Raw genomic sequence first — 25,957 nt, 5'->3', positions numbered from 1 at the left:
GTCGATAGAAGTGAAGCAAAGCAACAGCGAGTCCATGGACCCTGTAGAGTTCACAGAAGAGTAGGTGTTTGCTGTCTTGAGGCAAATTAGGCTTATAAATCCACAGGGCCTGATAAGCTGCTCCGGGGACAAGTGCAGAAATTGCAAGGGTCCTAACAGAGATATTTAAATGATCCTTAGTGACAGGAGAGGTACCAGAGAACTGGAGGATGGCTAATATTGTTCTGCTGTTTAAGAAAGCCTCTAAAATTAACATTGGAAGTTATAGGCCAGTGAGCCTGTCATCAGAAGTGTGAAAGTTATTGGAAAGTATTTGAAGGGATCAAATATGTGAGCATTTGGATAGCCAAACGCTGATTCGGGATAATTAGCATGGCTTTATATGTGGTAGGTCATGTCTAACCAATCTCATAGAGTATTTTGAGGAAGTTACCAGGAAAGCTGATGAAGGCAAGATTGTTGATGTTGTCTACATGGAGTTTAGCGAGGCCTTTGACAAGATCCCGCATGGGAGGCTGGTTAAGAAGGTTCAGTTGCTTGGTAATCAAGGTGGATTCCAATTGCATTAGACATTAGCTTTGTGGGAGAAGCCAGAGAGTGGTAGTAGATGGTTGTCTCTCCGATTGGAGGCCCGTGATTAGTGGAGTGCCACAGGGATTGGTGTTTAGTCCATTGTTCTTTGACATCTATATCAATGATCTGGATGATAGTATGGTTAACTGGATCAACAAATATTTGGATGACACCAAGATTGGGGATGTGGTCAGCAAGCAAGACTATCATGGCCTGCAGAGAGATCTGGACCAGATGGAAAAATGAACTGAAAAATGGCAGATGGAATTTAATGTAGACAAGTGTGAGGTTTTGCACTTCAGTAGGACCAACCAGGGTAGGTCTTATACAGTGAATGGTAGGGCACTGAGGAGTGTGGTAGAACAAAGACACTGGGAATAGAAGGCCATAATTTATTAAAAGTGGAGTTACAGGTTGATACAGTGGTAAAGAAAACTTTTGCACATTGTGCTTCATAAATCAAAGCACAGAGTACAAGAGATTGGATGTTATGTTGAGGTTGTATAAGATGTTGGTGAAGCCTAATCCAGAGTTTTGTGTACAGTTTTGGTCTTGGGTAACCCTAGGTAAACTCTAAGGTAAGGACATGTTTGGCACAGCTTTGTGGGCTGAAAGGCCTGTATTGCGCTGTAGGCTTTCTATGTTTCTATGTTACCTACAGGAAAGATGTCAATAATGTTAAAAGAGTATGGAGAAAATTGATATGGATGTTGCCTGGTCTGGAGGACTTGATTTACAAGGGAAGATTGAAAAGATTAGGACTTTATTCCTTGGAAGACTGAGGGGAGATTTGATAGAGGTATACAAAAATATGAGGTAGGGTAAATTCCCCTGAGGTTGGGTGGGACTATAACTAGAGGTCATGGGTTAAGGTGAAAAGTTAAAGGGAACATGATGGGAAGCTCTTTACTCAGAGGGTTGTGAGAGTGTGGAATGAGCTGCCAGTGCAAGTGGTGCATGCAGGCTCGATTTCAACGTTTAAGAGAAGTTTTAACAGTCAGCTCAGTTTTGATGGTAGGGGTCCAGGTGCAGATCAATGGGCGTAGACAGGTTTAATTCTTCGGTACAGTCTATGTTGGCCAAAGGGCCTGTTTCTGTGCTGTACTTTTCTATGACTCTATTCTCTTGTCTCCCCTCTCACATCAGGCAGAAGCTACAAAAATTTTAACGACCAGGCTCAAGGCCACTCCACGTTTAATACAGAAACTTTAACGCACATAGACCAGGCCCAAGGCCACTCCACGTTTAATACTCCATCTGCTGCTGCTGCTTTTCATTCCCACTTCTTCCCCACTCCACTCTGATCACCGGCTGACACGGATCGGAAATGTTCAGAGGGATGGGGTCACACCCTGGGAAATAGGACTGGCTCAAGTGGGTATGGGCCCGTTGAGACGAAGGTTTGTGTCTGCGCTGTATAACTCTACAGACATAACATAGAGGGAAGAATGTTGAAATTGTGAAACACAAAGCAGGCAGACATGCCCACTGGCTCAGGCAGGAAACATCACCCACTCCCAGAGGATGAAACAGGGAACAACGGGAAAGAAAGCAACAAGCTGAGCCAATATCACAGATGAATGACTGATACGGCCAGAAATCAGGTGACCTGGTGGTGTAGAAACAACATTATATCCAAAAAGACAGCTGTGTGTGGTGGAGTGGAGATATGCTCTACCAAAAGAGGTGTCAGCCATTCCCTCCCTCTGCTAGCCTGCAGGTCACACGGGCAAGGCGTAGCACCTTCTAAGCTTCACCCCCCCCACCCCGAATGAAGAATCAAATGATCCGAAAAGGCTGCAACGTGTCCAGATGGAAGATGAAGTTGCCTCCCTGTAGCTTAAGAAGCTTCATTGTCTCCTTCCCAGTTCTCTCTTTATTGTCACCTTCAGGGATATTTGATCTTGTATTCCAAGGTCTCTCTCTGTGTCTCGATAGCCTCTGTGTGTAGCCTCCGTCGGCCGTGGTCGACCGTGGGTACTGCGCCTCTGGGAGTCACTGGTTTGTCGAGCAGTGTCGACTGTGGCTATTGGGGCCGACCCTGGAACGGTAGGCTCTGCCACAGTTGCTGCACGTGTAGGGCGTCGTGGAATTGTTGTCCGCTGTCCGCTGTGCTCTCTGTTTACCTCTCCGCTCCTCAAACTGACTCAGGATCACTCAACACACATCAAAGTTGCTGGTGAACGCAGCAGGCCAGGCAGCATCTGTAGGAAGAGGTGCCGTCGACGTTTCAGGCCGAGACCCTGAAGGGTTCACCGGCAACTTTGATGTGTGTTGCTTGAATTTCCAGCATCTGCAGAATTCCTGTTGTTCAGGATCACTCATTCGCCTTGCTGTAGGTGTTGCTGAAAAGTACCTCGCCATTTGTTGTGGTCATCTGCTGTATCCTCCCAGCACTCTGTGTTGATTTTTAAGGCTTTCATGCTGCGCTTGCAGAGGTCCTTGAAGTGAAGCTGGGGTCTACCAACGTTCCTCTTGCCTGTTGCTGGTTCTCTGTAGAGGATGTCCTTTGGCAGTCTACCATCCTTCATATGACGGACATGGCCAATCTGCGTTGTCTTAAAAGCGTGAACATTGTGGGAAGTCCAGCGTGGGAGAGGACCTCAGAGTTTGGGACTTTGTCTCTCCAGGTGATGCTGAGGATGCGGCGAAGGCTGCGCAGGTGAAAACTATTGAGTTTCCTCTCCTGTTTGGAGTAGATGGTCCAAGTCTCGCTACCATACAGCAGGGTGCTGATAACACATGCATTGTACGTGGCAATCTTGGTCTTTGTAGCAAGTTTTGGATTCTCCCAGACCCGTGAGGAGAGTCGAGCAAGGATTGATGTTGCTTTGCCAATACGCCTATTGATTTCAGCATCGAGGGAGAGAATGTCCCTAGTGGTCGACCCCAAGTATGTGAACTCGTGGACCACTTCTAGATCGTAATTGTCGATGGTAATGACTGGTGTCTCCATTACGTTCAGGGCAAGGACATTTGTTTTCTTTAGGCTGATGGTAAGCCTGAAGTCCTTGCATGCCTTAGAGAAGCGGTCTATGAGAGTTTGTAGTTGCTGTTTGGTGTGCGAGGTTATAGCGGCGTCATCGGCAAAGAGCATGTCACATATTAAAATCTTTCGCACCTTTGTTCTTGCTCTCAGACGCGCAGGGTTGAACAGCCGCCCATCAGACCTGGTGTGCATGTAGATGTCTTCTGTCGACGTCCCAAACGCGTGCTTCAATAGCAGCGAGAAGAAGATGCCAAATAATGTTGGGGCCAACACGCATCCTTGTTTGACTCCACTACGAACAGCGAAGGGTTCTGATGAGCTGCCATCGTACTGAACAGTAGCCCTCATGTCGTCATGGAATGACTTGATGATACTTTGGAGTTTCGGGGGTCAGCCAATCATGAGGAGAAACTGAAAGAGCCCATGATGATGATCATGTCTAGTTGGTGCCAGTGTTTAGACCGTGGATGTCGCCATGAGACCTTGTACTGCGACTTCGTCTGAAAGTAGGAGTTAGTTACACACAGGCCATGATAGGAGCAGAACTCCAGGAGACGTTGTCCATTGTCATTTATTTTGCCAATTCCAAAGTGGCCAAGACAAGACGGCCAGGAATCATTATCGGCTCCCACTCTGACGTTGAAGTCACCAAGGAGAAGGAGATGCTCATCACTGGGAATATTCCTGACAACAGCTTCTAATTTGTCGTAGAACATGCCTTTTGCCTCAGAGGTGGAGTTCAGGGTAGGGGCATACACACTGACGAGAGGTACTGGGCCATGACTGGTGTGTAGGCAGAGAGTCATAATTCGCTCTGATCCATTTTCTGGTGGCTACTCCATTTGCAACAAGGAGTTCCCAATGGCAAAACCCACTCCATGCTCGTGGGGCTTGTCCTGGTTCCTTCTCTGCCAGAAAAATGTGTAGTCCCTTTCCTTCAGTGTACCTGAATCTGCCAAACGTGTTTCTTGTAGGGTAGCCATATCTACCTTGAGCCTTAGTAGCTCATTGTTAACGACCGCTGTTTTTTGTGCATCTTCAATATCCTTGAGGTTTTGGTCAAGTCCAGTCATCACTGTGCGGACATTCCAACATCCCAATGAGGGATGTTGTCTTATTTGATTTGTTTTCTTTCTTGTCTGGTGCGTAGTTGCAGTCAGCTCTTAGTGGAATAATCTATTGTCCCCATGCACCCAATGAGGGTGACTGACTCTGGCGGGACAGCAGCTTATCGGCTGGGGGCTGCCCAGCTTTAGGCGGGCAGTAGCTGTCCAGTGAAACGCAATGGTCTCTCCCACCGTCAGAAGCAACCCCTGGCGCCACGCTCTACGCCAATCAAGCATTATGACTTATAACCAGTAACTGGGTTATACAAAGGGGCACAAGCGGGCCACAGGCATCTTAAAACCAGTTGCTGCGGGCAGATGGGCTCGGGCAGATGGTAGCTCATCTAGGAGAGGGAAAACTCCAATTTCAAACCTCTGCGGCTATACCCGCTCACGGGAAAGGCTTCGGGAGTAAACCCCAAGGAAAAATCCGGAGTCGGAGTCCCGTGGGCGGCTGACTGCTGTACCCAGCACCGGCACGGCAACTCCTGCAATGCTGCTGGCACCAAACCGTACCGACTTTCGTTGTTCCTGTGGACCTGTCATCAGCCTGGAGAGAGTGGTCCCACTGCATGGGCAACAGACGGATCTCCACATCAACTCTGCCCTGGCTTGGGCCCTGGAGAGGCCACTCCAGCTTGCTTTATAGCACCAGACAAACATGGGAAGCAGCAGTTACCAGATAGCCTCTAGGGGCCAAGAATTCACAGAGTATGTCCTACCCTATTCGATATCCCAAAATGCATTGCCTCACTTACTTCAGGCTTCTGTCAACTTGCTTGTCACTTCTCTATATTTCTGAGTGGTGAGACCTCAAGAAGGTGGCATCCAGAACCAAGGACCCTCACCATCTGGAACATCCTTCCACTCGTTACAGCCATCGGGAGGAGGTGCAGGAACATGAAGACCCACGCTCAATGATCCAGGAAAAGCTTCTTCCCCTCTACCATCAGATTTCTGAATGGTCCATGAACACTACCTCAACATTCCTTTTCTTTCCACTACATATTTATTGATGTAATTTATGTTACAAACTATTGTGCAAACTGCACCACAGCACAGAAAAGCTGTACAACAGTTGGTCAAAACTGCCCAACACATCATCAGCACCAACCTACCTGCCATCAGGGGCATATGTACAGAAAGGTGTTGTAAAGGGCCAGTGACATCAGGAAGGATCTCCCGACCCAGCTCATCGACTGTTTGTCCCCACCCCCTCAGGGAGGAGGCTGCAAACCATCCACACCAGGACCACCAGACTCAAAAACAGTTACTTTCCCCAAGCAGTGAGGCTGATCAACACCTCCACCCAGTAACCCCCAACCACCACAACTGCATCACCTTTTGTACAGACACTCCTGTGCCTAGTGACAAATTATGGACATGGAATCTGTGTATGTAAGCTGTCTTATGTATTTATATTTATTGTGTTCTTTAGCTTGTGTTTTTTGTGTTGCATCAGATCTGTGTGTAGGGTTCTCAGTAATATTAACTGCTAATAATGAAATGGCTTCTCTGTAATGTTAACTGCTGAGGTAGGGTTCTCTGCAGCAGAATGTTTGGGTTATAATTAGTGATAACAGGACTTGTATTCATTTGCTAGCCAATGGAAGAGATGTCATTCTTTCTCTCAGTGTGAAAGCTGTTAGTCTGCGTGGGCTTGGAGGGTTTTTCAGCGAGGAAGAACGAAGAGAAAGGATGTGCTGGACACACTCTGGTAGACCACCGTGGTTGGTTCCAGTCAGCGGGTCGAAGAGTTCGGAGGAAATTACGAATGGTGGAGAGAAAACTCCGTTAACTGAGCTCCAACGGTTGTGCACGAATTGGTTAAACTCTGATAAGTTTGGCGCTTTTTTTCCTTTTATATTTGTATCTCTGTTAACCACATAGTCACAGTAAGATTTATAAAGTATAATGAGTTAATTGTACATTGTGTGCTGTCTGATATTTTATGTGTGAGTTTGTACCGGGGTGCATTACACAGCATCTACACAAATGTGAGACACAGTTTGGAGGGCAGACAGGGTTTCCCCTCGACAAAAGTGAGTCGATAACCCTGAGCGTTACATGTGTTTTTTTATTTGCTTTTGATTTCTGGAAAACTGTCTGCAGAGTATTCCTGAAAGTAAATGTCTATGACTGGATCTGTTTCCCATCACATGGTCCGTGTGGAAACTGAACTCTCCCACTGGAACCACTGCTCCTGTTCCACAATTCCCTCATCTATTTGCTAAAGACACTACTCTCCCACCACAAGTATGCATCATCTCCAGTGTCACACCCAGTTCCAGTTTGACAACATTGCTAACACTCTCTGCATTAGTGAATTAATGCTGTTAAAATATTGTGAAATCAGGTGTCCCTCATGGCAAGTACTCCTGAAATATTGTCAATCTGGCTACAGTAGAGCATTACCCTTTGACGCACAAACCCATGAAGAATTTTGTTTTGTTCATTTTCAGATCAGGGCGCGGTCAGTGAGAGGAGTGTTTATTGCCGTTGAGAAGGTGGTGAGCAGCCCTTTTGGAGACAGTTTCAGTTGTTCTGGTGAAGCTGCTCCGCGGTGATGCAGGGAGGAAGTTCCGGGAGCTGGACTCAGCGACTGATAGCCTACTTCCACACACACATGGGCAGCTTCATTTGCTCAGCAATTGTGAGTGGAATGGGATTGTGAACATCCACACTTCCGAGCTGAGAGAAAGAAGATCACCGATGGAATAGCTGGAGATGTTTGTCCCATTGGCAATTCCCAGAGGAACTCCTACATGATGTCCTGGGGCTGGGATGACTGACAGCTACCAGCATCTTCTTCAGGTAAGATATGGTATGACTCTAAGCCCTGAAGTATTCCCCTTTGATAACCTTGAACTTCACTTTTACCAGGCTCCATCTTGCCAGACAAGTTAGCGCTGCCTTTGTGTGAAGGTCAGTCACTCTCACCTCCTCACAGGAATTCAGATCTTTGGTCCCTTTTGGATCCATCACCGGAGGTCCTGGCAGAACTGAAACTGCCCATCAGAGTGTAGACTACTGGAGAGTAACTGCTGCTTGACTGCATTTGACCAACAGCTTCCATTAGAGTTGATAACTCTGTCTGGTGCGATGGACTGAACTGGCTGAAGATGCCTTCTGTGATGGTACAGATCTCAGGAGGGAGCAGAATTATCATCTGTTCTAAAGTCCTGGGTGAACTTTAACTTTCTCTTAGCACTGATCCGCACCGTTGGGGAGAGGCGAGGGGCAGAGGGGACTGGGTAGATGGGTCATACAGCATGGAATAAGGTCTGTCGTCCATATTGACCAAGTTGCCTACGTGAGCAAGCCTGACTTGCCCGTGTTTAGCCCATATCACTGGAAAGCTTTTGTACCCATGTACCTGTCTGAGTGTTTTTTAAACTTTGCAATTGATTGGACCCACCTCCATAACTTCCTCTGACAACTCGTCTCATATACCCGGCTCCCCCTCTGTAACAAACCTATCCTTTAGGTCCCATTAAAATCTTTCCCCGGTCACTTTAAATGTGTGTGTTCTAGTTAGATTCACCTACCCTGGGGAAAAGACTGTGGCCTTATCAATGCCCCTCGTGATTTTATAAGATCGCCCCGCAGCCTCATACACTCCAGGGGAAAAAGCTCCATCCTGTCCAGTCTCTCATTATAACTCAACCGTCCAGTCCTGTTCACATCTTTGTGAATGTCCCCAGGTCAATCTCATCCTTCCTGTAGCAAGGTGATCAGATCCGTACAGCAAGGCTTCGTGTGGGGCAAGTCTTATCTCACTGACTTGATTGAGTTTTCTGACGGGGTGACCAGATGGAAAATGGGCTGAAAAATGGCAGATGGAAATTAATGCAGACAAGTACAAAGTTTTGCACTTCATTAGGATCAACCAGTGTAGGTCTTACACAGTGAACGGTCGGGCACTGAGGAGTGTGGCAGAACAAAGGGATCTGGGAATACAGGTTCCTGGTCCATTGAAAGTTGTGTCACACTTCAACAGGGTTGTAAGGAAATCCTTTGCACATTGGCCTTCATAAATCAAAGTATTGTTTACAGGAGATGGGATGTTTGTTGAATTGTATAAGATAGTGCTGAGGCTTATTTTGGAATATGGTGTGCAGTTTCAGTCACCTACCTACAGGAAAGATGCAAACAAGGTTGATAGATACTGAGAAAATTTACAAGGATGTTGCTGGGTCTGGAGGACCGGAGTTATAAGGAAGAACTGAATGGGTTTGGACTTTATTCCTTGGAATGTGGAAAATTGAGAGAAAATTTGATAGAGGAATACAAAATTATGAGGGGTACAGATAGGGTAAATGCAAGCAGGCTTTTTCCATTGAAGTTGGGTGGGACTATCCTAGAGGTCATGGGTTAAGAGTGAAAGGTGAACATGAGGGGAAACCTTTTCACGTAGAGAGTCACGAGATTGTGGAGCGAGCTGCAGGTGCAAGTGGTGCATCTGAGCTCGATTTAAACATTTAAGAGAAGTTTGGAGAGGTACATGGATGGTAGGGGTATGGAGGGCTATGGTCCCGGTGCAGGTCGATGGGAACAGGCAGTTTAAATGGCTCGACACGGACTTGATGGGCCAAAGGGCCTGTTTCTGTGCTGTACTTTTCTCTGACTCAGTGACTCTATGATAGGGAGATTGGTGATGTTGACAGCGTAGAAGACTGACAAAGAATACAATGGGATTATCGATCAGATGCAGTTATGAGTGGAGAAATGGTAGATGGAGTTTAACTCGGCCAGATCTGAAGCTGCACCCTGGCAGATCAAATATAAAGAGACAGTACATTGCTAAAGGCAAGTGTTGATGGGCAGAGGGATCTTGGGATCTGAGTTCATAGCTCCCTGAAAGTGACTGCACGGGTTGACACGGTGTTTAAGAAGGCTAACGGTATGCTTGAGTTTAGTCGTCAAGGCATTGATTCAGAAGTCAGGAAGTTATGTTGCAGCTTTATAAAAATCTAGTTAGGCCACATCTGGAGTATTGGACACAATTCCCCATTCCAGAAGGAATGTCGAGGCTTTGGAGAGGGTGGAGGGGGCAGAAGAGGTTTACCGAGATGTTGCCTGGTTCAGAGGGTATGTGCTATAATGAGGGATTGGCCGAACTTGGGTTGTTTTCTCTGGAACAGCAGGGGCTAACGGGAGATCTGACAGAGGTTTAAAAGATTATGAGAGGGCATGCATTTAAGTTGAGAGTGGGTAATTGCAAAGGAGATGTGAGGGGCAAGTTTTTTCAATCAGAGAGTGGTGGGTGTCTGGAGTACACTGCCCGGGGTGGTGCTAGAGGCAGATACATCAGGGACTTTTAACAGATGTTTAGATAGTCACATGGATGTGTGGAAAATGGAAGGGTATGGACATTGTGTAGGCAGAAGGGATTAGTTTTGTTAGCCATTAGGTCACACATGCTGAGCCGAGAGGCCAGTCCCTGTGTTGTACTGTTTGATTTTCCATGTTCTGTGGACAATACTTCTACTGTCGTCCCACCAGTTGTAACCTGACATCTCAGTTCCTGTACTCAGTGATCCGACTGATGAAAGCAAGCATGCAAACACATTCTTCACCACCCTGACCCCCTGCTTGCCGTGTACTTGTATATATTTGCACCCTCTGTTCTATAAGCCTCTCCAGGGCACTGTGCAATTCCTGAATTAATTTAGTAAAATTCATCACTTCTCATTTGTCCTATTTCAATTCCATCTGCCAATCCTTGGCCCAAATTTTCCAAATTCACATTTAGTGAAATTACAGTGCCACACAGCTTTTGTCTGCACAAGGACTGTGTGGGAGTCACTCCTCCAATGGTTTGGACATGATGGACAGATGCCCCCTGGGAGAATTCACCACATGGATTGGCATGGGTGAGGCAAGTATGTTTCTTCCTCAGTCAAGACTTGTCCAGCAGTCGTGATCTTCAGGACTTATCCAGCCTAGTGGTGCTAGCAGAGCCGCCCTGTCTGACGGACATTGAGATCTCCACCCAGTGCACACTCAGTGACCTTGCTACTTTCAGCATTTCTTCAGTGTTGTTCAACATGGAGGAACAGAGCGAAGACAGTCAATGGAGATCAGGAGGGGCTTTTGACCTGATGCCACGAGACCTCATGGATTCCAAAGTTAATACTGAGCATTCCCATGGCTGATCTCTCCTGCCCACACCGTGCTGTACCTCCACCCACCCAGGGTTTCATAGAGTTATTCAGCATGGAAACGGGCCATTCAGCCCAACTGGTCCATGCTAATCAAAATGCCCCATCCATGCTAGCCCATTTGCCATTATGTGGCCTTTTGAACCATTCCCATCCATGTACAGTGCCTGTCCAAATATCCTTAAAAACTGATATTCTTCCTTCCTCAAACACTTCCTCCAATTTCCCATCCTTCGGGGTCTGCGCCTGAAACATCAAATCTTTACTCATTACCAGAGATGCTGCTGAGTTCCTCCAGCTTTTGTGTGTGTTACTTTGGATTTCCAGCATCCGTAGAATTTCTTGTGTTTGTGTAAAATAGTCGTGGTTCAACATCATCTTAAATCTTTCTCCTTCCTCCTTATACCTATGTCCTCTAGTTCTTGATTCCCCACCTATGGGAAAAGCTTAGTGACTGCAATCAGCCCCTCATGACATTATACACCAATATCAGATCAGCTCGCAGTCTCCTGTTCTCTCAGAAATAATGTTTTAGCCTGTCCAACATCTCTTTCAATCAAATTCCAGCAGCATCCTTGTAGATCTTCCCCGCACTCTTTCCAGTTTAAAAGCAAACACAATACTATCATCCCCTCCAAACTTCTCAAAGCTTCAAGACCTCAGCCTCAACACCTCCTTGTGCAATTGGAGCCTTGATTTGCTCACTTGTAGACCCCAGTCTTCTCAGCACAGGTGCACCACAAGGTTGTGTGCTCAGCCCCTGCTCTATATGCTTTACACGTATGACTGTGCAGCTAAGCAGAGCTCCAATGCCATCTTTAAGTTTGCCAACAACACCAGTGTCACTGGCCAAATCAAGAGTGGTGACAAATCAGCATACAGGAGACAGATTGAAAATCTGGCTGAGTGCTGTCACAACAACAGCCTCTCACCCAAAGTCAGCGAGACCAAGGAGATGATTATTGACTTCAGGAGGAGGAAACTGGAGGTCCATGAACCAGTTCTCATCGGGGAATCAGAGGTGAAGAGGGTCAGTAACTTTAAATTCCTTGGTCTTATCATTACAGAGGATCTGTCCTGGGCCCAGCACATAAACACCAATTGAATGAAAACACAGCAGTACCTCTACTTTTTTAGAAGTTTGCGAAGATAAAGTATGTCATCCAAAATTTTGAAAAATTTCTACAGATGTGTGGTGGGGAGTTTATTCACTGGTTACATCATGTTCTGGTATGGAAACACCAACACCCTCACATGGAAAATCCTACAAAAAGTAGTGGATACGGCCCAGTCTATCATGGGTAAAGCCCTCTCCACCATTGAGCACATCGACACAGAGCGCTGTAGGAAAAGAGCAACCTCGATTATCAAGGAACCTCATCATCCAGTCCATGTTCCCTCTAGATGCTGCCATCAGGAAGGAGGTACAGGAGCCTCAGGGGTCACACCATCAGGTTCAGGAACAGTTACCCTTCAGCTATCAGGCTCCTGAACCAGAGTGGGTAACTTCACTCACAGCATCACTGAACTGTTCCCACAACCCATGGACTCACCTTCAAGGACTCTTCTTTTCACGTTCTAAATATTTATTACTTATTTATTATTATTATTATTGTATTTTTTTCTGTTTCTTTCTGTGCTTGCACGGTTCCTGTGGGTGTGGTCTTTCACTGATTATGTTGTATTTCTTGTATTTACTGTGAATGCCCATGAGGAAATGAATCTCGGGGTGTATATGGTGACACTATATATAGACTTTGATAACAAATTGACTTTGAACTTTGAGGAAATGCTGGAAGTGCTCAGAAGGTTGTCTGTACGACTGGAGCGAGGAAAGCTGAAACCATATCACAGGTGACTGTCTCACTGCAGGAATGACTAGTTCTGACACAGAAAAAGTGAGCAGCCTAACACTGGAGAATTCACACAGAAAAGCTGCAATGTGTCCAAATAAGTCCACAAGACATGGGAGCAGTATGAGGCCAATCAGCCCATCGAGTCAGCCCTGCCATTGCATCATGTCTGATTTATGTTCCCTCTCTAACCTGTTCTTCTGCCTAATGTTCTGTAACTGTGCAGATGCCAGAACTGCAGAACAAAACAGGCTGTCTACAGCACCATCTCCTGACTTTATGCTTTGGTCACTGCCTCTCGCGCACGGTTTTCCTTTGAAAATTATGTATGGGCATTGGCAATGGTGCAGTTCCTTGCTGAACTGGAAACACATTATCATGAGGGCAACAGGGTGGACAATCTACCAATGTCCAAAAGACAATAAACTGTGCAAATATAAAATAAAATATAAAATAACAATAATAAATAAATAAACAACAAATATGGAGAACATGAGATGAAGAGTCCTTGAAAGTTTGTGGGAACAGGTCCGTGATGAGACGAGTGAAGTTGAGCGAAATTATCCCCATTGGACGGCCTGGTGAAGGAAGTCATTGAAATAAAACTGGAGAGAAAGAATTTTAACGAAGACGAAGGCCTCGCTCTGAGTAAGAACTGGAATTCGATTGTAAACAAGGTGGGACAGAGGAAACCTGATTGGATGAGGACTAACCAATCAGAAGGGTCAGAATACGTTCCACTGGACTAGACATGCCGAGGTATCATCCCCGACGAAGATGGCAGAATTGTCATCGAAACGTCACTTAAAATCGATACCCGTACCCAGCTGGAAGCCCGAGAAGAGTTTATTCATCATGTACGCCTGGAAAGAGCTAGATCCTTTTTCACTTTATCCTCACTGGTTCAAGAGACTGATGGCTGAGGGGTACCAACTGTTCCTGAACCTGGTGGTGTGAGTGCTGAGGCTCCTGTACTTTCTTCCTGATGGTAACAGTGAGAGGAGAACATGGTCAGGATGCTGGGAGTCTTTGATGATGGATGCTGCTTTTCTGCAACAGCGTTCCCTGTAGATATTCTCAATGGTGGGGAGAGGTTTACCTCTGATGGACTGGGCCGTATCCACAACATTTTAATGCGTTCGCGATGAAGGGCCTGTTTCTCTGTTGTACAGCTTTATGTCTCTATTTACAGTGCTTTGCTTTTTAACTCTAGAAAATTATCTGCTATTTGAGCCGTTCCCCTTCTCACAGTGATTATGAAGAATGAAACCTGCCATAGTAACCATTGTTCCTGCTCCCTGATTCCTGATCTCTTTGCCAAAGACATTCCTCTCCCACTGGAAGTACACAATGTTTCCACTATCACACCCAGTTCCGGTTCAACAACTCTGCTGCTATTCTGAGCACGAGTGTATTTACACGGTTAAAAACACCCGGAAATCAACCGTCCCTCAAAGCATGTTTCTGTGAAACCAATTCTGGAGCAAAATTGCCCTGGCTTGCAAACCCGTAAGGAAATTTGCTTTTCTTCATGTTGCTTTGTTTATTATAGAACCAAGGGAATTTTTTATTTACTGAGTTAAAGCATGACAGAAAAATTACTTCTCCCACCTGACCAGAGTTGAATAATGTCCAACATGATGTGAATTTCTTGTTCACTACATCGTGTGACAGTCCTCAATCTGCTCCATTATAACTGAGTTCAATGTGATAGACTCTGTGTGTGGAGTTCACTGTCATTGTGACAGACCCTCTGTGTGGAGTTCACAGTCACTGTGACAGACCCTCTGTGTGGAGTTCACTGTCACTGTGACAGACCCCCTGTGTGGAGTTCACTGTCACTGTGACAGACCCTCTGTGTGGGGTTCACTGTCACTGTGACAGACCCTCTGTGTGGAGTTCACTGTCATTCTGACAGACCCTCTGTGTGGAGTTCACTGTCACTGTGACAGACCCTCTGTGTGGAGTTCACGGTCACTGTGACAGATCCTCTGTGTGGAGTTCACGGTCACTGTGACAGACCCTCTGTGTGGAGTTCACTGTCACTGTGACAGACGCTCTGTGTGGGGTTCACACTCACTGTGACAGACCCCCTGTGTGGTGTTCACGGTCACTGTGACAGACCCTCTGTGTGGAGTTCACGGTCACTGTGACAGACCCTCTGTGTGGAGTTCACTGTCACTGTGACAGACGCTCTGTGTGGAGTTTACGGTCACTGTAACAGACCCTCTGTGTGGAGTTCACACTTACTGTGACAGACCCTCTGTGTGGCGTTCACTGTCACTGTGACAGACCCTCTGTGTGGCATTCACGGTCACTGTGACAGACCCTCTGTGTGGAGTTCACGGTCACTGTGACAGACGCTCTGTGTGGTGTTCACGGTCACTGTGACAGGCCCTCTGTGTGGGGTTCACAGTCACTGTGACAGAAACTCTGTGCAGTGTTCACATTCGGCTGTGAGGCTTTCTGAAGTGTGGCACAAACAGAAGTCCAGGGTGGACAGGTACAGCTGCTGCTAGCCCATCTCTGAGTGTGTCAGTAGATAAACCGCTCTTGTTATTTATTAAACCAGAACGATTCAGTCATCTGGGTCCAGGATGTACTCCAGATCCTGTGTTGCATCCCAGTTCCTGAGGGCCTCCAGGAGCCAGTGGACAGTGTGCTTCCTCTTCAGGGACACTCAGACATGGACATCTCATTGTTAGAGAGTTGGATCAGACACAACCCTTGCCGTTTGGAGGAATTCTCAACGTTCAGGTTCCTCTGAAGGTGGAGAAACATCACCTGGATCAGAGGCACACAGTATTCAAACATCCTGCACAATCGCGTGATTCAGGACCAAGTCAGAGATTTTGTGTTTCCTCTTGTCCCAGGAGAAATCCACCAGTTTCTTATAGGTCTTAGCAGCAAAAGCATGGTGCATGATCAACGCGACCAACTGGTCCCACAGCATGGAAGTCCACAGTTGGTGTATGACCAGTGACTGGCCCCTGTGTGAAAGCACTCTGAGCAGATCTGTCATCACCCTGTGCAAGTAATGAGTTTTGCCTTCAGCCGGTCGGTTTGCTAACCAGGCTTCTCCAGAGGTGCTGAGGTCAACACCAAAAAGAAGGAGGTGCTTGGTGCCCAAGTGAAGAGTGTCCTCAGGTCAACCCTTCAACTGACCTACCCATCAGTCCAGAACATTGCTCCAACTAATCCATGTGGTCTCCTCATTATAGGAGGGATGTGAAAGCCTTAGAGAGGTTGCAGAGGAGATTTACCAGGATGCTGCCTGGATTAGAGAGCACGTTTTATGAAGATAGGTTGAGAGAACTAGGGATTTTCTTTTTGGAATCAAGGGGATGAGATGCAATGATACTGGTGTGCAAGATGATAAGAGGCACAGATAGAGTGGATAGCCAGATCAGATTTCCCAGGGAGAAGGTATAATTTAGAGGTGACTGGAGAAATGTATAAAGTGGATGTTAAAGGTTGTTTTTTTGAATAGAGAGTGGTAGGTTTGTGGAACGTGCTGGCAGGCCTGGTGCTGGAGGCAGATAGTTTAGGGGCATTTAAGAGTCTCTGAGATAGGCAGATGGATAAAAGAAAAATGGAGAGATATTTGGTAAGGTTTAGATTGATATTGAGTAGGTTAAAAGATTGGCACAACCTTGTGGCCTGAGGGGCCTGTAATGTACTGTACTGTTTTATGTTTTATGTACAATGAGGAGTTTCATCAAGTCTTGCTGAAGTCCATGGAGACAATGTCTACCACCCTGCTTTTTTCAACCCTCTTTGTTAATTCTTCAAAACCCTCATCTATGTATATGGTCAGGCCTCAGCGATATCTCTACCTCCGTATGTTTTAATAATATCTCATACCTCCCCTGGTGGTATAGGGGTCTCTGGATAAAGGTAGTTCCTTTGATGTCTGGCATGCTGCTCCCTACTAGACAGGGTGGACAGACATCACTGGTCCTCATCCATCTCCTAAATCTCTCCCGTGTTGGCTCCAAGCACCATACCCCAGTAAACCGCTTCAGCTGGCGGGCTAAACCACGTGAAGGGGTGGTGTTAACATGGCACCACTGGGCGAAAGACTTCCATGATGAAGTCAGCGGCCGGGACGGAAAGGTTCTCAGATTAACTATAACAGCCACGTGTTCATGACCAAGGCGAGTCACCTAGTTGGAGGAAATCGGCTGTGGTCAAACCTGGAGAGGGATGGGCTCTGCCAGGTTTCAGATGCCCAAGTCACGCCACATGGTGAGCACACCAATCAGGTGCAAAGCTTGTCATGACGGTGCCCCGACGACTCCACCAGGAGTTAAGGGCGCAAGAAGAAGAATCTGCCAGACATCCTCATTTATGTTCACAAGTCATCATGACTTCCTTCACAGTAAAATCAGGAGATATACTAAATGAGCACCTCATCCCTCTCGTGTGGCTCCATGTATAAATGTCTCTGAGAGGCCCTAATCTCCCTCTCCTCCAAGAGGACCACAGCCTTGTCGTGGTTTAGAGGCTTGCATGCCTCAGTGACCTGGAGATCCATGTTGTCTGGAGTCAGGGCTTTCTGCTTTGGCTCTTGGTAGGGTCACCCATGCAAACCAGGTCAAAGGGAGGATAGATGATGAGTGGCCCCCAGTCCTCCGAGTTCGGGGTTCAGCTCAGGGCTAACAACCCTGACTGGTCAAACAAATCTGTTACGGAAACAGCAATGAAGAATCCTTCTACATCTGAGTGTGATGGTATTCCTGAGTCTCCACCCGGGACGAGCAAGGCTGACAGAGTAAAACCGAGAGGAAGCTCCTGACACGATGAAGGAAGGCCTGAACACCGGACAGACGGAGATGGAGGATCTTCGTGGCTGCCCTAAACACTAGGTGGTGTAATGGACAGAAAGTAATCTCCCTCCAGTTACTCTTCATCCCTTAATATACTGAGAACAATAGAATGTGTCCTTGGATTCTCCTTCATATTCCCTGTTAAAGCTATGTCATGTCCTCTTTATTCCCTCCTGACTTCCTCCTTGGATATACCCCTGCATCCCCGTACTCCACCAGGGATACACTTGATCCTCGACTCCTTGTTCCTCTTGATAACCTGCCTTTCAATCTCACAGGAACATGCAGACTTTCAACACTCACTTAAAAGCCACAAGAGGGAGGGTGAACAGCCAGAGGTCGAGGTCCAGAAGAAACCAATAATGTAGGTAGAAAGTGTGACGAGTTTCTGCAGAGTGAATTCAGGGAGTTCGGTGCTAAGGTAATGGGCAAGACCTCCAGAGTTGTGATCTCAGAATTTCTCCCCATGCCACGTGCTGGTGAGGCCAGAAATAGGAAGGTCACAGAGTTTAACACATGGCTGAGGAGTTGGTATAAGAGGGAAGGCATCAGATTTTGGGATCATTGGGCTGTCTTCCAGGGAAGGTGGCATCTGTTCAGGAGAGATGGTCTGCACCTGAACTGGTTATCCTCACACGAAGGTTTGCTACTGCTGCACGATGGGGTTTAACTATAGTTGCAGGGGGGTGGGAACCAGAGTGCCAGAACAGGTAGTGGAGTGGTTGTCGAGACAGATGTTGTTAAGACTTCAGACAAAGTCAGGAACGAAAAAGGTTGGGCATGGTGAGACTAATGTCCTGAGCTGCGTATATTTCAATGTAAGAAGTATCGTAGGAAAGGCAGATGATCTCAAGGCATGGATCAACCCCTGGAATTATGATATTGTAGCCATTGGTGAGATTGGTTGTCGGAGGGGCAGGACTGGCAGCTCAATATTCTGGGGTTCAGTTGTTTAAGACACGATAGAATGGGAGGGATTAACGGAGGAGGGGTGGCATTACTAGTCAGGGAAAATGTCCCACATTGCTCTGTCAGGACAGACTGCAGAACTTGTCTAGTGAGGCAATGTGGGTGGAACTGAGAAATAAGAAAGGTATGACCACAGTATATTACAGACCACCCAACAGACCAAGGGATTTAGAGGAACAAATCTGCAGGGAGATCTCAGACTGTTGCAGGAAAAATAAGGCTGTAATAGCAGGTGATTTTTAACTTTCTGCATATTGACTGGGAATCCCAACCTGTAACAGGACTAGATGGGACAGAGTTTGTCAACTGTGATCAGGAAAGTTTCCTTACTCAGTACATTGAAGACCAAGGAGAGAGTGTGCGATACTTGATCTGCTTTTAGGGAATGAGACAGGGCAGGTGACAGAAGTCTGTGTAGGCTAACACTTTACATCTAGTGATCATGCAGAAACTGCTGGGCCATAGCAGAGATATCTAGATCACCCTGAGAAACAGGTGAGAAACCAGAGGATTGGAGGTTAGCCATTCTGCTCTAAAAATAAACCAGAAATTGGACGTGGGTGAGCCTGTGGGAAAGTTATTGGAAGGTGTTCTGGGGGACCCAATATACAAGTATTTGGATAGACATGGGCTGATTAAGGATAGTGAGCGTGGCTTTGTGCCTGGTTGGTCATGTCTAACCAACCATTCAGAGTTTTTCAAAGAAGTTACCAGGAAAGGTGATGAAGGCAAGGTCATGGACTTTAGCAAGGCATTTGAGAAGATCCCACATGGGAGGTTGGTCAAAAAGGTTCAGTCAATTGGCATTCACGATGAGGTAGTAATGTAGAATAAGTGGGAGAATTTGTGGGAGAAGCCAGAGAGTGGTAGTAGATGGTTGTCTCTCTGAGTGGAGGCCTGTGACTAGTGGACTGCCACAGGGATCAGTGCTGGGTCCATTGTTTGTCATCTATATCAGTGATCTGGATGATAACTTGGTTAACAGATACACCAAGATTAGGCTGTAGTGGACAGCAAGGAGGGCTATCATGGTTTGCAACAGGATCCAGACGAGCTGGAAAAATGTGCAGAAAAATGGCAGATGGAATTTAATGTAGACAAGTGTGAGATGCTGAACTTCAGTTAGACCAACCAGGGTAGATCTTGCACTCTGAGCGGTAGGACACTGAGGAGTGTGGTAGAACAAAGGGATCAGGGAATACAGGTCCATAATTCATTGGAAGTGGTGTCACAGGTCGATAGGGTCGTAAAGAAAGCTTTTGACACATTGGCCTTCATAATCAATGTATAGAGTACAGGAGATGGGGTGTTATGTTGAAGTTGTATAACACATTTATGAGGCCTAATATGGAGTATTGTGTGCAGTCTTGGTCACCTACCTACAAGAAATATGTAAATAATATTGAAAGATTACAGACAAATTTACAAACATGTTGCCAGGTCTGGAGGTCCTGAGTTATAAGGAAAGACTGAATAGGTTAAGACTTTATTCCTCGGAATGTTGAAGATTGATAGGAGATTTGATAGTGGTATACAAAATTGTGTATTGATAGGGTAAATGCAAGCAGGTTCTTTCCACTGAGGCTGGGTGGGACAAGAATCAGAGGTCATGGGTCACATGAAAAGATAAAGGGGAACATGAGGGGAAACTTCTCTCAGAGGGCCATGACAGCATGGAACAATCGGCCAGCAGGTGGTGAATGTGAGCTTGATTTAGAAACATAGAAAACCTACAGCACAGTACAGGCCTTTCCGCCCACAAAGTTGTGCCGAACATATCCATAACTTAGAAATTACTAGGGTTACCCATAGCCCGCTATTTTTCCATGTACCTATCCAAAAGTTTCTTTAAAGACCCTATTGTACCGGCCTCCACCACCGTTGCCGGCAGCCCATTCCACGCGCTCACCACTCTCTGCGTAAAAAAATTTACCCCTGACATCTCCTCTATACCTACTCCCAAGCACCTTAAACCTGTGCCCTCTTGCGGCAGCCATTTCAGCCCTGGGAAAAAGCCTCTGACTATCCATGCAATCAATGCCTCTCATCATCTTATACGCCTGTCAGGTCACCTCTCATCCTCCGTCGCTCCAAGGAGAAAAGGCTGAGTTCACGCAACCTATTCTCATAAGGCATGCTCCCCAATCCAGGCAACATCCTTATAAATCTCATCTGCACCCTTTCTATGGTTTCCACATCCTTCCTATAGTGAGGCAACCAGAACTGAGCACAGTACTCCAAGTGGGGTCTGACCAGGGTCCTATATAGCTGCAACATTACCACTCAGCTCCTAAACTCAATCCCACGATTGATGAAGGCCAGTACACCATAACCACAGTCAACCTGCGCAGCTGCTTTGAGCATCCTATGGACTCAGACCCCAAGATCTCTCTGATCCTCCACACTGCCAAGAGTCTGACCGTATATTCTGCCATCATATTTGACCTACCAAAATGAACCACTTCACACTTATCTGGGTTGAACTCCATCTGCCACTTCTCAGCCCAGTTCTGCATCCTATCGATTTCACGCTGTAACTTCTGACAGCCTCCAGACTATCCATGACAGCCCCAACTTTTGTGTCATCACTACCCCACTCTTCTACTTCCTCATCCAGGTAATTTATGAAAATCATAAAGAGGAGGGGTCCCAGAACAGATCAGTATGGAACACCACTGGTTACCACCCTCCATGCAGAATACAAACCATCAACTACCACACTCTGTCTGCTGTGGGCAAGCCAATTCTGGATCCACAAAGCAATGTCCGCTTGGATCCCATGCCTCCTTACTTTCTGAAGGAGCTTTGCATGGGGAACCTTATCAAATGCCTTGCTGAAATCCATATACACCTCACCCACTGCTCTACTTTCATCAATGTGTTTTGTTACATCCTCAAAGAATTCTATCAGGCTCACAAGGCATGACCTGCCCTTGACAAAGCCATGCTGACTATGTCTCTCCAAATACTCATAAACCCTGCCTCTCAGGATCTTCTCCAACAACATGCCCACCACAGAAGTAAGTATCAAGTTGATAGATTTTTCAAAGGCGCCATCTTTTTATTGAATCTATAGAGTCTCTTTAATCTCTCCTTTGTTTCTCAGCTCCTCATTTAGTTTCAAATGTTCTGCATCTTTGTTTAAACTTTAAAATAAGTGATCGTGAAGAATCAAAGCTTCTCTCTCATTCCTGAAAGACCCAAGGATCGAAAATAACTGAGATCCAATAAGACATATCGCCACCCCACCACCAAGTACCAGACATGGCAAATGGTGCTGTGTTCAGAGAATCATATTTACAGTGGATGAGGGGGGTGGGCACAGCAAACTTACTTTGCAACATCAACAAAACAGCTGAACAAATGAGCTTATGGGCCAATTTGAATTTATGATCTTTTGGTCAACATCTCAGACATTCACATTTAGATGACAAAGATAAAAAATGTGGGAAATATCCACCAGGTACGTAGAAACAGATGCTTCCTGGCCAGCTACAAATTTCCAACACATTTCAGTTTTCTGGCATCCACTTTGTCTTTATGTAACTTGAAATTTGAAATAATTCTACAAAACTGAAATATAATGTGGACATTTCGTTGTGAGGTACATCACTGCAATATCAACAGACATTAATATTTGTTAACTTTTCTCTATTCCAGATCCATTATCTCAGGAGAATCCAATGGAGACGGGTTTGCACAATGGAAATGTGTCGGGATCCAGGTAACAAAGATTGCACCTTGTTAGAGGACAGTGAAAATCTTCACAACTGACGTCCCAAATCAGTCTTATTGGTCAATTACCAATCATTGTCTATACCTGATTATCATCATGAGGTGATCAATAAATGAATAACAAGGGTAATCAATAAAACAACATGACTATCAATATTCATAGAGCTGTTATAATTCATGAAGACACGATTGGGATTAATTGAAAGGAAACACCAGGATGATCAATAAATTGTTGGATTAATTGCCAAAGACAGGGTCAGATTTCTCAATGGTAAGAATTCAGAAGAGATGGAATGATTGAGGGAGCCTGTACTGATGTATTCTCTGCCTCTGGAACACCAACTGCATCTTTTCCACAAACTCCCAATGGGAGCTCAGTAAGGTTCCCTGCTATTTATCCCGACTTCAGACCTGTGATATTGGTAGATCTCTCAGTCACAGACAATCTACGAATGCAACAATTGCCAAACAAACAATATGGGCTCACCAACTTGCAACAGCACCAAACATAGTCACAAAGTCCATCTCACTATTTGCTCCTTACAGTATTCATCTCATCAGCATTATCACCCTGGCGGGAACACATTGATTCTGAACTCCATCATTTCACTTCTGCATAACCGGTCCATCCTCTTTTTGAATTCTTACACTTTGTTGTGATTCAGTTTCTGTCAATGCAATTTTAAGAATGTGTATATTGCAAAATGAGAGGGGATTATTATTTGTTATTCTTAACAGGGACCAAGATGAACGAAAAAAGAGAACAAAGACCATACAAGACTTTGTAAATGAGTTTCCTAAATGGGAACGTCGAATGAGCAGTCATATACGTGAACTACAAGAGATTGCAAATGGTATTGACCGGTATCATAAAGGTGCAACAATTGCAAATGTTACTGGGTCATCTGCGGGGGCTGTGGGTGGTGTCCTCACCCTGGCAGGAATCATTGCTGCTCCTTTCACGGCAGGCGTCTCCTTGGTACTCACTGCTGTGGGAGCGAGTATAGGTGGAGCTGGTGCTGCCACTAACTTGACAGCTGGCATCACTGAATATGTTAAGCGGTCGATGAAACAAAAAAAGGTAGATGAGATCATAAGACAATATAAAAGTGATCAGAAGGAAATGTCAGAACACTTGACAGACATCTGCAGTGATCTCCGGTTCTTGAGTCATCTCGTTGAGGAAGAAATTACCGAATGTGATGATAATGAAGACACAACAAGGGATTTTCCAGCAAAGGAAGTCTCCAATAAATGCAGGGGAAAACACTTGGCCACAGTTAAAGGCAGATTGCATTTACCAGGGGTGAGCAAGGCAAGGAATGTTTTCAATAAATACAAGAAAAAATATCTATTGCAAGTTAAAGCTGGATTGCAATCTGGTTCCATCAGCATGAAAACACTGAATGTGACAACATCAATAATGGCCAAACAAGTACTGAGCAAAACACCTGGTCTCAAAGAACTAGCTGAGAAACTGACAGCACTGAGTCACACTGCTCAGAAAGCAAAGTACGCAATGGAAACGGGAAATGTGAAACATCTACTTTATGGCACTCCCCTGGCATTGTCCAAAACGACAAGAGCTGTTTCAGGAGTTGTGGGAGCACTCTTTATAGCGTGGGATATCTACTCCATTGCAAAGGACTCCATTGAGCTCAGCAAGGGAAGTAAATCTGAAGTAGCTAAAAAGATACGAGATGAAGCTCAGAAGATGGAGGATGCATTAAAACTCTACGGCGACATCTGTCAATTTCTAAAAAGGTTCTTGAGAGAGACTGGGTCCAGGCATTGGTAAAGTCCAGAGGACTGAGTAGGAGAAGGATGAAGAAGTGTCTCCTCCCTTCCACTCATGTGGCCAAGCTTGTTGTGGAATCTCTTATGGGGATATCTTTTCAAAACACTTCACCGTGTAAAGAACCACATGATAGACAGAGGGCAGTGGTGGAAGGGTGTTATTTTGGCTGGTGGTCTATGACCAGGGGTGTTCCACAGGGATCAGTGCTGGGATCTCTGTTGTTTTCAATGTATATGAATGACTTGGACACAAATATCAATGGGTTGTTCAATACGTTTGCAGATGACACACAAATTGGTGGAGTTGTAGACAGAGAAGAAGGTCGTCAAAGGAATCAACAAGATATAGATCAGTTACAGTTATTTCAAGATTCAGGATTATTTAATGCAGGGGTTCCCGACCTTTTTTAATTATCTGGACCAACACCATTAAGGGAAGGGGTCTGTGGACACCAGATTGGGAACTCCTAGCTTAATGTCATTTCCAGTGCACAAGTGTAAAGGAGAACAAAATAATTGTTACTCCAGATCTGATGCAGCACCAAAAAAAAACACGATAAATGAAGAACAGAATAATCATTGTTAAATATCACAATAAATATAAATACATAAATTAGCTTATATACTGTATACAGATTGATTATAGTGATGGTAGGCGCTGGAGTGTCTGAACATCAGAGGATACAACAGTATACAGATCAGTTACAGTTAGGGGCTGAGAGATGGCAGCTGAAGTTTAATGTGGACACGTGTGAGTTTGTGCACTTTGGGAGGTCAAATGTAAGGGGAAAGTATAGTCCATGGGGCAGGACCATTAACACATCGATGTACAGAGAGATCTTGAGCTCTAAGTCCATGCTTCCCTGCAAGTGGCAAAGCAAGTAGTAAAGAAGGCATCCGGCATATAGAATTGGTTATATTAACTATTAGTCAGAACTTGTCATGTGGTTGTATTGAAGTAGTGATTAGCGTTGTGCCGGTTGGTTCAAGATCTGAATGGTTGAAAGGAAGTAACCATTCCTGAATCTGGTGGTGTGGGACTTCATTGCCCTTACCGCTAGGGGGCATAGAGTGAAGAGTCAGCCAGTAAAGAGTTTACATGGCACTGTTGGGATGTGCCAGGAATTTGAAGCAGTGATGATGAATAATTGGCCTGTGCTTCCAATTCCGGATGGTTTGCAACTCTGAGGGGAACATGCGGATGGTTGTACCAACGGTCAACAGTGTTGATGGTGGTGAGATTATCGTCATCTGCACAAGTCCATGTGTGCACAGGTACCATGAAAAACTTACTTGCAGCAGCATCACAGACACATAGAGACTGTGCAAAAGTCTTAGGCACATATATATCACTAGGGTGCCTAAACCATTTAACAATACCGGAGAAACTTTATGTATTGCACTGTACCACTGCCACAAAAAAAATCATGACATATGTGAGTGATGATAAACCAGATTCTGATATTGGTCTCTATTGTGGACTGGGAATGGGAAGGGGACAGGGAGAGGGGAATCATGGTTGGGAAAAGAGGAAAGGAGAGGGAAGGGAGTGGAAAGCACCAGACAGACATTCTGTAATGATCAACAAACCAATTGTTTGGAATTAAATGACCTTGCCTGGTGCCTCAGGACTGGGTGTGTCTGCAGCCGCACATCGCCCACCCCTGGCACTCCTCCTTTGCCACCTGTCCCTCACCATCCCACTGCACTCCACCCTCGCCATTCCCAACATCCTTTACAAACTCACCCTCCACACCACGTTGACAAATTCAGTATTATGCAAAAGTCTTAGGCACCCTAGCTATGTGTGTGTGTATATATTTATATGACTAAGACTTTTGCACAGCACTGTAGTGTTGTGGAGGGAAAATATTATTGTGATTTAAAGATTTTGATAGACAAATGGTTAATATTGGCTTTCTGAGTGTGGAACCCAGTTTGC

The 25,957-nt window shown here is 45.6% G+C and overlaps 1 protein-coding gene across 1 annotated transcript; it reads left to right on the top strand.

Annotated features, from left to right (window-relative positions):
- The first annotated feature begins 7,194 nt into the window (after positions 1–7,194).
- Positions 7,195–24,149, top strand: LOC134345025 (uncharacterized). The gene is made up of 3 exons (XM_063045158.1): positions 7,195–7,482; positions 22,144–22,207; positions 22,957–24,149. The coding sequence occupies exons 2-3, from the start codon at positions 22,167–22,169 to the stop codon at positions 24,014–24,016; spliced, it is 1,101 nt and encodes a 366-aa protein (XP_062901228.1). The 5' UTR covers positions 7,195–7,482; positions 22,144–22,166; the 3' UTR covers positions 24,017–24,149.
- Positions 24,150–25,957: the final 1,808 nt, after the last annotated feature.

Source organism: Mobula hypostoma, chromosome 4 (assembly GCF_963921235.1).
Source record: "Mobula hypostoma chromosome 4, sMobHyp1.1, whole genome shotgun sequence".
Lineage (NCBI taxonomy): Eukaryota > Metazoa > Chordata > Chondrichthyes > Myliobatiformes > Myliobatidae > Mobula > Mobula hypostoma.
Note: the sequence above shows the minus strand (reverse complement) of the source record. Positions and strands in the feature narration are given on the sequence as shown.

Excerpts from the sequence above, each read along its gene's own strand:
- LOC134345025 (XM_063045158.1), top strand. The coding sequence starts at position 22,167 with ATGGAGACGGGTTTGCACAATGGAAATGTGTCGGGATCCAG. Across the intron at positions 22,208-22,956 it reads GGAAATGTGTCGGGATCCAG|GGACCAAGATGAACGAAAAA; the intron begins GTAACAAAGATT and ends TATTCTTAACAG.